At 46.5% G+C, this 11967-nt stretch overlaps 1 protein-coding gene across 1 annotated transcript; it reads right to left on the bottom strand.

Annotated features, from left to right (window-relative positions):
- Positions 1-2192: 2192 nt before the first annotated feature.
- Positions 2193-10623, bottom strand: dhtkd1 (dehydrogenase E1 and transketolase domain containing 1). Its single transcript, XM_076142202.1, has 17 exons — positions 10346-10623; positions 9578-9730; positions 9025-9236; positions 8732-8926; positions 8279-8548; positions 8015-8186; positions 7728-7926; positions 6937-7249; positions 6767-6851; positions 6540-6679; positions 6020-6170; positions 5302-5408; positions 5046-5210; positions 4861-4943; positions 4030-4196; positions 3096-3181; positions 2193-2997 (listed from the first exon to the last, which is right to left on the bottom strand). Exons 1-17 carry the CDS (start codon positions 10515-10517, stop codon positions 2896-2898), a joined length of 2772 nt encoding a protein of 923 aa, XP_075998317.1. The 5' UTR covers positions 10518-10623; the 3' UTR covers positions 2193-2895.
- Positions 10624-11967: the final 1344 nt, after the last annotated feature.

Here is an 11967-nt window from a genome sequence, read left to right as displayed (position 1 = left end):
CCTGGCAGTCTCCTCCGAGCCGCAGCGCCGTGGACTCCCTCGGTCCTGCACCCTGTGTGTGTGTGTGTATCTGTGTGTGTGTCAGTGGGAGGTTGCTGCTCCCGCCTGTCTGCACGCTGAACCATTCAAGTGTTCGCATTGCACCAAACCCGACACACACACACACACAAGCTATAAACTCTGCGGGGCTTAAAACGCCAGCAGCCACCCCGGGCTGTCCTCTCCTCTGATGAAGCTGCCACGATGCTGCGTTCATCATCACAGCAGCGTCGTCATTGTGTCTGCTGCTGGCTGCCTGGGGTCGTTTTCACTCAGTGGATGGATGGAGTGGAGGCAGGGGCGCTCCGGGGCTTTATGGGGACCCCCCCGGGGCTCAGGACCTGACTCTAGGGATCCTCTGACTTGGCTTATTTATTTAAAAGTAAAGTCAGGTACTTTGCTCATCCACCAGTTTCTGTGGAAGCCGAGGGAGGAGATGCAATTTTAGTATTTTATTATTTAATCAAGATCAGAAGTTAAATCAATCTCTGGATCGTCAAGTACTGAGATGACACACGTGAATGCAAAGTCAAGTCAAGTTATCTGTAGCCTAATATCACATATACCGTCCAAAGGGCTGTACAGATCCACAACATCAGGAAAACTCCCGACCCCGGCCCAAAAGCTCTCTAGGAAGACGAGGAAAAACTTCAGAGAAAACCTTAATCTGTAAGGAAAAAGGGAAGAAACCAATTCCAAGAGAGATTGGCTCGGTGTAGGAACTTCCAGTGGGATTATACAGAGGTACAAAAAAGCATGAAGAGTGGTAAACACAAACATTTATGCATTTGGAAGTAACATGTAAGACAGAGACGAGCGAGAGAGAGAGAGAGAGAGTTTGTGTGTGTGTGTGTAGTGTAGCCCACCTGCTCTTCTGCCATGTAGGAAATGTTGAGTTTTCTCAACATCTCAAGAAAAAGGTCTAATTATCTGAGGAAGAAGAAGATGTTTCCATGTCCTCTCTCTGCTTCTGTAAGTTCCCTTTGTTGACCATGGGTGTCCTTGTTTATGTGATTGAGAAAGACTGATTGATTTGATCCTTGACTGGGACTTGTGCTGAGAAACATTTACAGATGTAATCATCTTCTGCGTTGCTGACTTTGTTGTGTTTATCTCACAGCAGTCAGCACCATGGCTGATCTCAGCTCTCTAGCTGCTCTGGGTGAATCTCAAAGGACTTTACTGACCTGCAATCCACACTAAAATGTTGAACCTCTCAGTTTTGTATGAATATGACCACATAGTTGTGAGTTCAGACTACAAATCCCTTACCTAACCCCTCAGAAAAGTCCCTCAAGATTCTTCTGCAGAGACGTGAGTACTCGATCACTGATAGCAGAAGCTGTGACATAAACAAACACAAGTGTCCATGTAGCCAACTCTGTGTTGACAAAGACTGAGACTGCATTCCTACAGTGAAAGCAAGGGAAACTGTGGAAAAAATAAAATTATTATCATCTATTTCTAAAGGGAATAAGGGGAGACATGAGAAAGTAGGAGAAAAATAATGTATTTGGGTGGAACGACAGAAATTCCAGCCAATCCAAGACCAAGACCAACGTTCAACTATGATGATGATGATTGAGACAAAACACATGTATCTCACAAAGATGATTGAATAATAATTTTAGAGGGAGTGAACCAGTGTGATTAGGAAACCAGAATTACAGTCATCCAGCTTTAATGTTCACTAAGAGCCACGTTGAAACCCTTAACTGCTCCTGATGTGCAGGCTGGCTCCTTGCATGTTTATGACCCTGCCGCTGTGTGAGTGTGAGGTCTTTGTAAAGTGCTTTGGAGAGACGTATAGACTTTAAAGTGTACATTATCGCCCTTCTTTCCTCCTTTAATTACACACACCGTCCACCTTGTACTTTGCATGTAGGCTGGAAGGATATACAGTATGAGAACCCCTAAATGTTAAGAGAACTCAATTGATCTGCGTTTCTCCTTCAGTACTTCTTGTTTCTAACTATGGGTCTGCAGAGAATAAAGTAGTACCGAGGCATTCGGCTATATTGTAATGGTTTTATGCACACAAGGTGATTCATGCAGAGCCCTCTACAGCTGGAACTCTCCCACAGGTCCCTGATCCCTATTCAGCACCAACAAGTACATTAGGAAGTGAAAAACAGAATGTCCAATGATGAAAGTTTGTTGGGAAAATATGCTTTATTTCCGTCTCACTCCATTATTTACATCATCCAGTATGCCCTTAAATGACAACTTCAAGCCGTTACATTCAACCAGGGTCAAACGATCGTGTTCAAGTCCTGTTTAGTTCACATTTGTACTTTGAAATATTAAAAATGTGTGGTATTGACGATGGTTGATCAGATTCAGTTCACGTTTCTAATCTGAAATCTAGTGATCATTGACTTAAGTCCTCAGATTGTAAGACGCAATAAATACAAAAAAAAATGCCAAATAGACTTAAAACTGACAAAACACTGGAGTTCCACCCTGAACCCGGAAGTTATGTTCCAGCATGATGTAAGGAAGAGATAACAGTGCTGAGAAGTCGCACTGTAAACATCATCAATCTGTATGAGGCCCGGATTCAAATCCTATGCAGCCTCTGTTTTTGTGCCGTAGCGCTTTTGTAAGTAACAAATATAGAATATAGAAGTCAGTTTCACGGGAGGGAACAAACATTAGCAGATAACAACCCAGGCCTCGCATTGGAAACCGAATGCAAAACCTTAGGCTGTCCTGTAAAATTCAAATGAGATTGCCAACCCCCATTTTCAGCAAACATGGATTACTGACCAATTGATTAGAGGCACGCAGTGTAAAGGTCCCACGTCTGTGTGTGTTTGGAGACGTGTAAATGTAGCGCCGAGGTATCTTCCTGTCTTAGGAGAAGGTCGCAGTGAGGATGGCCGCATGCTGCTGGTGATGGAGGGTTGCGATGCCCACAGCAGGAGCGGGCAGAGGCGGTCTGCTGACTAACCGCAGCTACAGACGACACAGGTCAGACGCATGAATATTAACAGTTTGTTTCCTGGCATTATTGTCTACAGTGTGTGTTGTGGTAGTTCAGACACCAGGCTCACCTTGCAGGCCAGCTGCTTCTCAAACCTGGGAGCCACAAAAGACCAGGGACCCATGTTCTGAGGCTCCTCCTGGCTCCAAGTGAACTCTGTGGAATATTTGTTATTGATCAGAAGAGAACTGCAAACCTTTTCTTTGTCTGAGTAAGTGAGACAATGTTCAAACACCGAGTACAGGAAGAGATACAGGGTGTTACCGGGCAGGATAGAGGCGCCGACAACTAAAGGCCCCCCATGGTTGGTAAGCCAAGCATATCGTAAAGACACGAGCACAAACCACGTCCCTGACTCATACTCATCTTTTCTCTTTGCCTTATCTTGTATAAAGACTCTGAATTTGATACTGCATGTCATTCATCCGGCTGTGACTGACTTGTGTCGCTGCCTTTGTGCCTGTGAGCTACAGTAAGACACAGCCTGACTCGCTGGTGAATCAGTCACAAACACTGCAATATTATGTAATGGTGCAAGGGGAAATGACTTAATTATCTCAACAACGTTTGCCAAACAGGAAAGCCGCATTAGCAAAGAGGAAGAGTAGCTGCGAGTAGAGCCGCGACCAAACTGACTGAAGTCTCCCGAGTCCGTGGGAATATTCTGTGTCTTGCGTATTGTTTCATTACTGTCGTTTCTGGCCTTTTGAACCTTTGTGGCTCCTACGTTGTCTCCAGTTTAGATGGCTTATTGCTCAGAAGGATGCTAAGTGAGGGGACTTATAAGACTCCGAGAATCCCTCTACGTCTGCTATTGCACACCCGGGCCGTTTGTGCAGGGTCACTCTTTGGATCTGGATCTATAAAGGCCTTTGAGACATTGCACGTGGCTTTACATGACTTGTTAGCCCTCCACCCAGCACCTTACAATCAGGCTGCCTCGGTGCACAGCTGCAGGTAGTCGGGGCTCAGTGAGGCGGCGCACAGCAGGGGGTCACGTTTACCTTTGGCGTTGGGGTATTTACTGAGCTCCTGCTGCAGAGCCTCCAGTGGGAACGGACACAGCTCCTCCAGGCGGATGAGTGCCGTGTTCTGACTGGCTGCCGAGGCCTCCCTCTCTTTGAGCAGGGCATAGTAATGTTTCCCTGAGCACAGCACCACCTTCTGGACACTGTGAGACACAACAGGAACACACTCAGTAACCAAGCTTCCCCCAGGGCTGAACATTTCTCTCTAATTTGCCACCTATGTCATAGCTTTAGTATGGAGACTTTGAAGTGCTAGCAAACACACAGGGTAAGCTTGGAAAGTGCAAAATGAGTCGCCTTTCTTCCACTGAGATACAAAAATATTGCTTCGATGTATGTAGTGTAAATAAAGATATAAGCTGTTGATGTATTGATCTTTTAAGTGTGTGTGCATTTCGCTCCCACTGCTACAGACAAACTGCTACAGACCTTGAATATGTGGGCCTTCAACCCTGGGTTAGGAAATCAATAACTCAACAATGGCTGAACAACATCAACATCTGATCAATGATTACTCAGTAAAAACAAAACAACTCCTTGATCTGCATCTGGAGCTGGGATAGAATATGTTCCATTGTGGATTGTGTGAAGGCTGCAGGCAGAGGAGAGAACACTCATATATATTCTGGAAACATTTGTAGCACAACCCCATAAACCTAAAACACTAAAAGGATTTAAAGCCTGAAATTTGCGTAGTTTACAGACTGGAATACGGACTTTAGTCGGCACCCTACAAGGTAACTCAAATGTGAAACCGGCATGCGAAAAGCCTCATCAATCATTCCAATCATGCAGTGGGTTGTTTACCTCTGTGGTGAGACTGAAGTATCACCTAACACAGGCCTGAAATGTGTTCCTGGTGCCAACTCAGCTAGAGTGGACACTGCACCCTGGGGAAACAAAGAACCTTATTCAGCCGGTTTACAAAGATCACCGTTCTGAGATCACACATACGGACGGGGTCGGTGTGTCAGAATAAACGCAGCGCTTACAGAAAACCTCAGGAGAGTCTTGGGCCCGACCAGGATTAGGGGTTTGCGGAAGTTGCGGATCATCTGTCGCCTCAGCAGGTGGAAGTACTGCGCGGGGTTGGTGGGGTTGACGACAGACATGTTGACGCTGTCGTCGTCCACACCCTCTTCTTTACTGTCACACATCTAGGGAGGAGGCGATAAAAGAAAAGTTAACTTCTCTGTCTTAGTAGCGTTTCCCTCAGCAGCAGTAGATTCATTTGTACGGTTTGCAGACCTGGAGGAAGCGCTCCATGCGGCAGGAGGAGTGTTCGGGCCCCGCTCCGTCGTAGCCGTGAGGCAGCAGGATCACCATCCCGCACTGGAGCAGCCATTTGGCCTCACCTGGTAACAACACAACAGTGACATTTGATTGGATGAATCATTTGCTGGATATTTGAGTTACTCTCACAGACTGAACCCTGATAGTTTGCACATGGACATTACTAAAGCAGAATCTGTGTCTGTAGCGGCCTAAAGTCACACTTTCACTGTAAATTGCTGTTTGAAAAGGTCACATCTTAACTTATCTTTGTTTTAATTGGAATAGTTCAAAGCCGAAATCTTTATTACTTGAAATCGTATTAGACATTTTAATAATGTTCATTAAATCCAATACAGTCCAAAATAAGAGAGAGCACAAACCTCTACCAAGGCCATACACATCTCTCTGTATGTTGCCATGACAATCAAAATCTGAGCTTACAACCCAAACCAGAGTAACTTGGATGTTCTCACTCTCTTTATTAGTTTAAATATCAGTAATATCTGAAGTGTTCTGGATTCTAGATTCAGAACCTCATGTCAACAAAAAACAAACTGCACATTGAAGAACATTGGTCAAGGTAATGGTACCAGGATGTTTTCAGGTTGGCTAATCCCTAAATACCTCCTGCACGTGTTGCCTGTAACACGCATGTAACAGATGCATGTAACGTGTTGATCGGGGTGTTTACCTCCGGAGATGAAGGTGTCAAAGATGATCTGCGCTCCGTTGAAGAAATCCCCAAACTGAGCCTCCCAGATGGGAAGGAGCTTGGGCTGAGCGATACTCATGCCGTATTCAAACCCCAGCACCGCCTCCTCTGACAGCGGGCTGTTACACACCTGAGGGGACATGAAGGCTGTGAGGTCATGTGATCATCACTTATCCGAGTCCTAATCATGCAGATTCATGGGGTGGAGCGTGGAAAAGACTTGAAACATTCCTCTACATGAAGTTCACACATGCAGGGTGTGTGAGGAAATACGGCAGAACAAAGATAATAAACTTTGCAAGGCTGTGGCCGTCATTAGAGCATAACTTGTTCTGGATCTACAAGATATGTTGGGGTTTGATGGTGGCGTGCTTGAAACAGCAGAGGGATCCAGAACGTCTACACCCAAGTCCTGCAGACCTGGGAAGACCTGCACCGTCTCCACTGTTACAACTAAAACAATGTCAGGGACCCAGTTCATTCCTGATCTAGATGTTACCTCCAGGAATCCTTTCTGCTGAGGGTCGATGTGGTTCAGAGGGATGTACATGTCGTTGGTGTCCTGACACACGATCATGGCATGTCTCTGACTGAAAGTCCCCCGTCCAACATCCTGTCCACTGATACGGATATTAAAGCCTGTAATGGAGAGACAAAGTTCATTAAGACACAAACCAGAAGGAGCTTTACCATAGGTGGGAGCTGGAAGTCATGGTTGCCACTGACCCTGAGAGAGGAGTGAGCCAAAAGCCATGGCCTCTGCTGTGGACCAGTCCAGCTTTGTCCCCTCCTGCACCTTTTGCAGTCGAGCCTGGGACAAAATCGTCTTCAGACATTAGACCTTTCTAACCGAATGAGCCGGTGACAGAGAGGACAGACGTGAGCGCGGGCTGTACCTGTGCGTGGGTCTTTCCCAGGTGGCTGTGCAGCTGGATCTGCTCCGGCATGTCCACCGACTTGGCCCCTACGAACTGCAACAGCGGGACAGGGACGCCCGTGTCCCAGGTGGTGACTCTGGCCTGGGGTTCTGCCAGATCCCCCCAGCGGCCCTGGAGGTTGGTGGGCGGGGGGCTGTACAGGGTCATGTTGGCCAGCTTGTCGTTGAGCATGGTGTAGTGTTTGGACTTGATGTCTTCCCGCTCGGTGTCGCTCATCAGGCCCTCTGAGATCAGCTGGTCTGAGTAGGAGTCGGGGATGCTCTTCCGGGAGCTGCAACACGGCGACACAAACCACAACGTTAGAGGGTGTGTAGTCATTCACAGGTCAAATAGAACAGCTGTCAAAAAGTCACAATAATATTATAATGACCCCTTTAATAAATACAACTGATTTATTAGCTGGAACAGGTTGAACAATACAACGTGTTTTAAGGTCCGATTGCTGAACAAATGTAGTAACACTATATTAATTATTACTACAGTATTTTGCAGCAAATTGGATTCATGACCTCATCATTAGATGTTTGTTTTGGCCAAACATCAGCGGCACTAGTCTGAAAACATTCCGTTCTGAAAGTCAGAGTGACCAAGAATACAAACTGTGCATGCTACAGCGAGGTCTGAGGTAATGGTGTGTGAAGTGTGTGTGTGTGTGTGTGTGTGTGTGAAGTGTGTGTGTGTGTGTGTGTGTGTGTGTGTGTGTGTGTGTGTGTGTGTGTGTGAATATAAACAAGCTGGAGTGAACCTACCGGATGACCTTGTACATAGCTGGGTTGGTGAAGAAAGGCTCGTCCAGCTCATTGTGACCCCACTGGCGGAAGCAGAGCAGGTCCAGGATGATGTCTTTCCTGAAGCGCCGCTGGTATTCCACCGCCAGCCCCGTGGCTCGCAGGACTTCCTCTGCGTCGTCGCCGTTCACGTGGATCACAGCGCAGTTCACCATCTTACCTGCGACACAAACACACGTTTCCTCATGACAGACTGAGCTGCGTCGAGTATTACAGAGCGAATAAGACGTGAGAGGGTTGAGACCGACCGATATCGCTGCAGTAGGGGGAGGACCTGGCTCTCTCTGCTGGAGTGGTGAAGCCCACTTGGTTGTTCACAATCAGGTGGATGCTGCCACCGACCCTGTAGTGAGGGAGGTTCGAAAGGGTCAAAGTTTCTGGAACGATCCCTTGGCCGGTGAACGCTGCATCGCCGTGGACCTGTGGAGAAGAGGAATGGTTCAATAAACTCTTTCATGTTTGTCTGCTATTCCACCATATTGTAATGAGAGGTTGAAAGGTTGAGCTCATACCTGCAAACAAACCACCTGGTCCCCTGGCTGGGCGTCGTCAGCGGGTGAATAGTCCCCTTCTTGCCTCAGCTGCTGCCTGGCCCGAGCTTTTCCCTGGGCCACGGGATTGATCGCCTCTAGGTGAGACGGGTTGGGCAGCATGGTCACGTGCAGAGGATGTCCGGCGCCAAAGTCTAACTCCACTGATGCGGTGAGGTGGGAGAGGACGTCACCGATGGACGGGGACGTCTCCGGGAACTCGCTGAGGCCGCGCATCTTTCGGAACATGAGCTGAGTGAAGGGAGAATGTGGAAGGAGAGATGTTGAGACGTCTGGAGTCACCATGGTTTCACAATGTTTACAAGAAGCTGGATTACAGTCCCATTACAAAGCTAGACTGCACCACATTACACTATGACCTGCATGACCTCCATGACCTCCATGCTCCTAACCCCATACACTGTGCTGCCTAACCTCTGGAGGGAACTTCAGCAGGCCGTTCAGGAGGTTGAGTCGTCCTCGGTGGGGCATGCCGATCACGATGTCAGTCACTCCGCTGTGGGCTGACTGGTGGAAAAGTTTGTAGAAGAATCCCATCATGCTCTCTGCTCCTTCCCCTCCGTAGCGCTTCACGGTGGAAAATTTGGTGGCCAGGAAACGGTCGAATTCCTGCAGGTTGTGACGGACAAGAAACGTTAGATAGCGTCGATCCTAGCTTGATCTGGTCTGGGTTATAATGATGTCATGGTTGTTGTTCCTGGGCTCACCTGAGACTCCAGCATGATCTTGGCCAGCTGCTTCCTCTCCTCGCCGGAGAAAGGCTGTAGTTTGATTTCCTCAAAGCGGTCAGAGAGCCACTCCCTCTCCTCCAGGCTGCCCAGGTGACTGGTCTCAACTGACAGGTGGCCACAGTAGGCCTCCTCCAGGTAGGCCGTCACCTCCGCCACCGAGGCCTCCGCCTTGCCAAAATGCCGTAGTCCTGGAGAACAAGATATTCTTTTTTAATGAGGGATCCAGTTTGTCCTGTTATTAGCATGCCCACAAACGTTAGTCTACTACATTGTCATAGCAACCCTGAAGTCGCTTGACGACTCCAACTGGCTGGTTTGCTAAGATGAGAGTAAAATGGGTCACAAGGAAAATAATAATATAGTAACCATTTAAATTCTTAGACTTCTTAGATTTGTGTTGAAACGATGATGACATTGACTCAGCATTAATGAAAGCAGTCAACATAGTTCAGACTGTATGACTGTAGACAGGAGAGGATCAGCCGCTCTCTCTCCCTCCCTCTGATTGGCTGATGAGCTGTGTGTGTACCTGTGGTGTTGACCGGTCCTTGTACGGCTCCAGCCAGCAGGTGTATCTCCGGGACAGTGTCGGCGACAGGCATTTGAGGGAGTAAGGGGTTAATCTTGGCAGCCTTGTGTCCATGCGCTCTGTAAGCCTCCACCAGCCTGGCAAGACCATGATCTGAGGACAAAGCAGAGGCTGAGTGAGAACAATGCCCAACCTGTAGTAGTGTGTCTGGACGCTCGCCCATGCTGCCACTGTAAAGTCTCAGTGAGTCAGTAGAGATCTATCAGTTAATAGATCAATCAATATGTGAGTATAACATGTTTAACTCTTATATCAACTTAAATGTCATTATTATTGTCATCTTTCATAATTATCTATAAAACTTTTGCGCTGCTAAAAATATTTGAAGTTTTTTTACTCTCACATATCAACATTGGTATCTGCCTCAAAAATACAGTTTTTAACATTGAATTACCTCCGATTTGTATAGATTTTGTAGATTTATTGGTGTAAAAAAAAATTCAAAATGAGGATGATTGAGTGTATTTGTATTGTCCCCAGTAAAATAATGAATAATTAGATAAGATACGTTGTTACTTTGACTTGAAGTACATCTACAGGTTCAACAGGTGGGTTAACGTGGCAACTCCCAGAGAGATTAAAGTGTGAAGAAGCCCACGGACTAAACCTGAAGACCATCTGCTCCCTCCATGTCCACTCTGCCCACTCCATGCTCCCTCCATGTCCACTCTGTTCCCTCCTTGTTCACTCTGTTCCACTCTTACTGACCTTGGTTCAGAGCGGCGATGCGCTCGCGGTGCACCTCATTGTCCGCGCGGCTCACTTTGGGTCTGTAGCCGTAAACTCCGGTCTCTGTGTGATAGCAGCAGGCTGTAACATGGCGGGCCACACTCAGCGGCAGCCTGCTGACTGAGTGTTTCACCAACAGAAAGGCTGACATGTTGAAAAAGTGCAAAACCGCGATATACGGACTGACATATGACTAAAACACACCGACTACAACAAGGCGGCCATACTGCAGGTGGGAGTAGCTCCGGGCGGGGGGCGGGGGGAGGATACCACGCTGAGGAATCTAATTGGCTGAGAAATGAGGGGACGCCGATGACGTCACATGAGCTGCTCCTTCCAGCAAACTGCTTTGGTATTACCTATGACACGGAAGTAGACCATAGTCAGACAGACAGACAGACAGAAAACACGACTGAAACTAAGACTCAGTCAGATTTTTAAGTAGGATATTCTGTTTCTGTGAAGGTTCAATGTAAAACCTTCTGGAAGCAATACTATTCTGGTTTTGAGACTATAGTTAGGGCTGGTAGCGTTTACATGCTGCCCCCAATTATGTGAATAATAGACAAAATAGCAACACTTGGGCCATTTCTATAACCATCCAATTCATCCAATTATACTTTTCTGTTGTCTTTAACAGTAGAACCGTAACTATACGGTACTACAGTATGTTGTTCTTCCTAATTAATATTAACATCAAATTACCATAAGAGCTAAAGTGTGGTGTTTTGATTAAAGATGTGACTGTGTACAAATCAAAATGTTAACCTGCTATGCAAATTACACTTAACTTTAAAATGAATGCTGCAGGCAGTAGCAGGCACTCTCCATGTGTATAATACTTAAGATACATGTTCTTCCTGTTGAAAGGCACACAGGGAAACCGTAAAATAGCACCCGGTGCAGATAATACAGGTTGAACAAAAGTGTGTGGGGTAAAAAAAAAGACTTAATTACATTTAAATGAACACACATCACACTGCTGGATGATATTTTAATGTGTAAAATGGTGAGGGACTGATGCTGAGGTGAAAATCTCCTTTAAAGGTCATGTTCATTTCTCTGCTCTCCATAGGCTGCTGAGCAGTAGTGATGCTGAGCACTAACATTTTGATTAGACACTCAAGGCCATAACCCCTTTTTTCTTTTTCCATTACACCACACTTAACCACATAAATGGGTTTTCTTCAAAGGTTATGTAGGCACCACAATTCAAATTAAAGCATGTTTACGCCAGCTAACAGATCTAGATATTGCAAATGTAAATAATTGTTTTCAGCCCTGTTATAAACACAGAAAGGCTTCTCTTCATGCGTTTCCTCACCTGGTGGGCTCCTCTCATACTCGCATCTGGCACCATGGGGGATCCTTTGAATCCTGTCCATCCTTTTACGACAATTGTTGCTTCGTTGGCAGATAGAGCACACGAGTGTATAAAAGCAATGATTGGACATTCTGGTTTGAAAGCTTTTCAGTGGAATCCATCATCAGTGAAGCTTAACACCTTACAAACTAAATGTGATCAACTTCACTTCGACCAATGAATTAACCCTTCAGATCTGTAGGGTTGCTTCAGCTGTGCAATACTGTATGTGCAGACC

Source organism: Genypterus blacodes, unplaced genomic scaffold (assembly GCF_046128005.1).
Source record: "Genypterus blacodes isolate CSIRO-AG114 ecotype Tasmania unplaced genomic scaffold, CSIRO-AGI_Gbla_v1 ptg000021l_1, whole genome shotgun sequence".
NCBI classification, from domain to species: Eukaryota; Metazoa; Chordata; class Actinopteri; order Ophidiiformes; family Ophidiidae; genus Genypterus; species Genypterus blacodes.
This window is presented reverse-complemented; position numbering and strand designations above follow the sequence as displayed.

Excerpts from the sequence above, each read along its gene's own strand:
- dhtkd1 (XM_076142202.1), bottom strand. The coding sequence starts at position 10,517 with ATGTCAGCCTTTCTGTTGGTGAAACACTCAGTCAGCAGGCTGCCGCTG. Across the intron at positions 8,549-8,731 it reads TGCTGAAGTTCCCTCCAGAG|CTCATGTTCCGAAAGATGCG; the intron begins GTTAGGCAGCAC and ends CCCTTCACTCAG. Across the intron at positions 7,927-8,014 it reads CCCCTACTGCAGCGATATCG|GTAAGATGGTGAACTGCGCT; the intron begins GTCGGTCTCAAC and ends TTTGTGTCGCAG.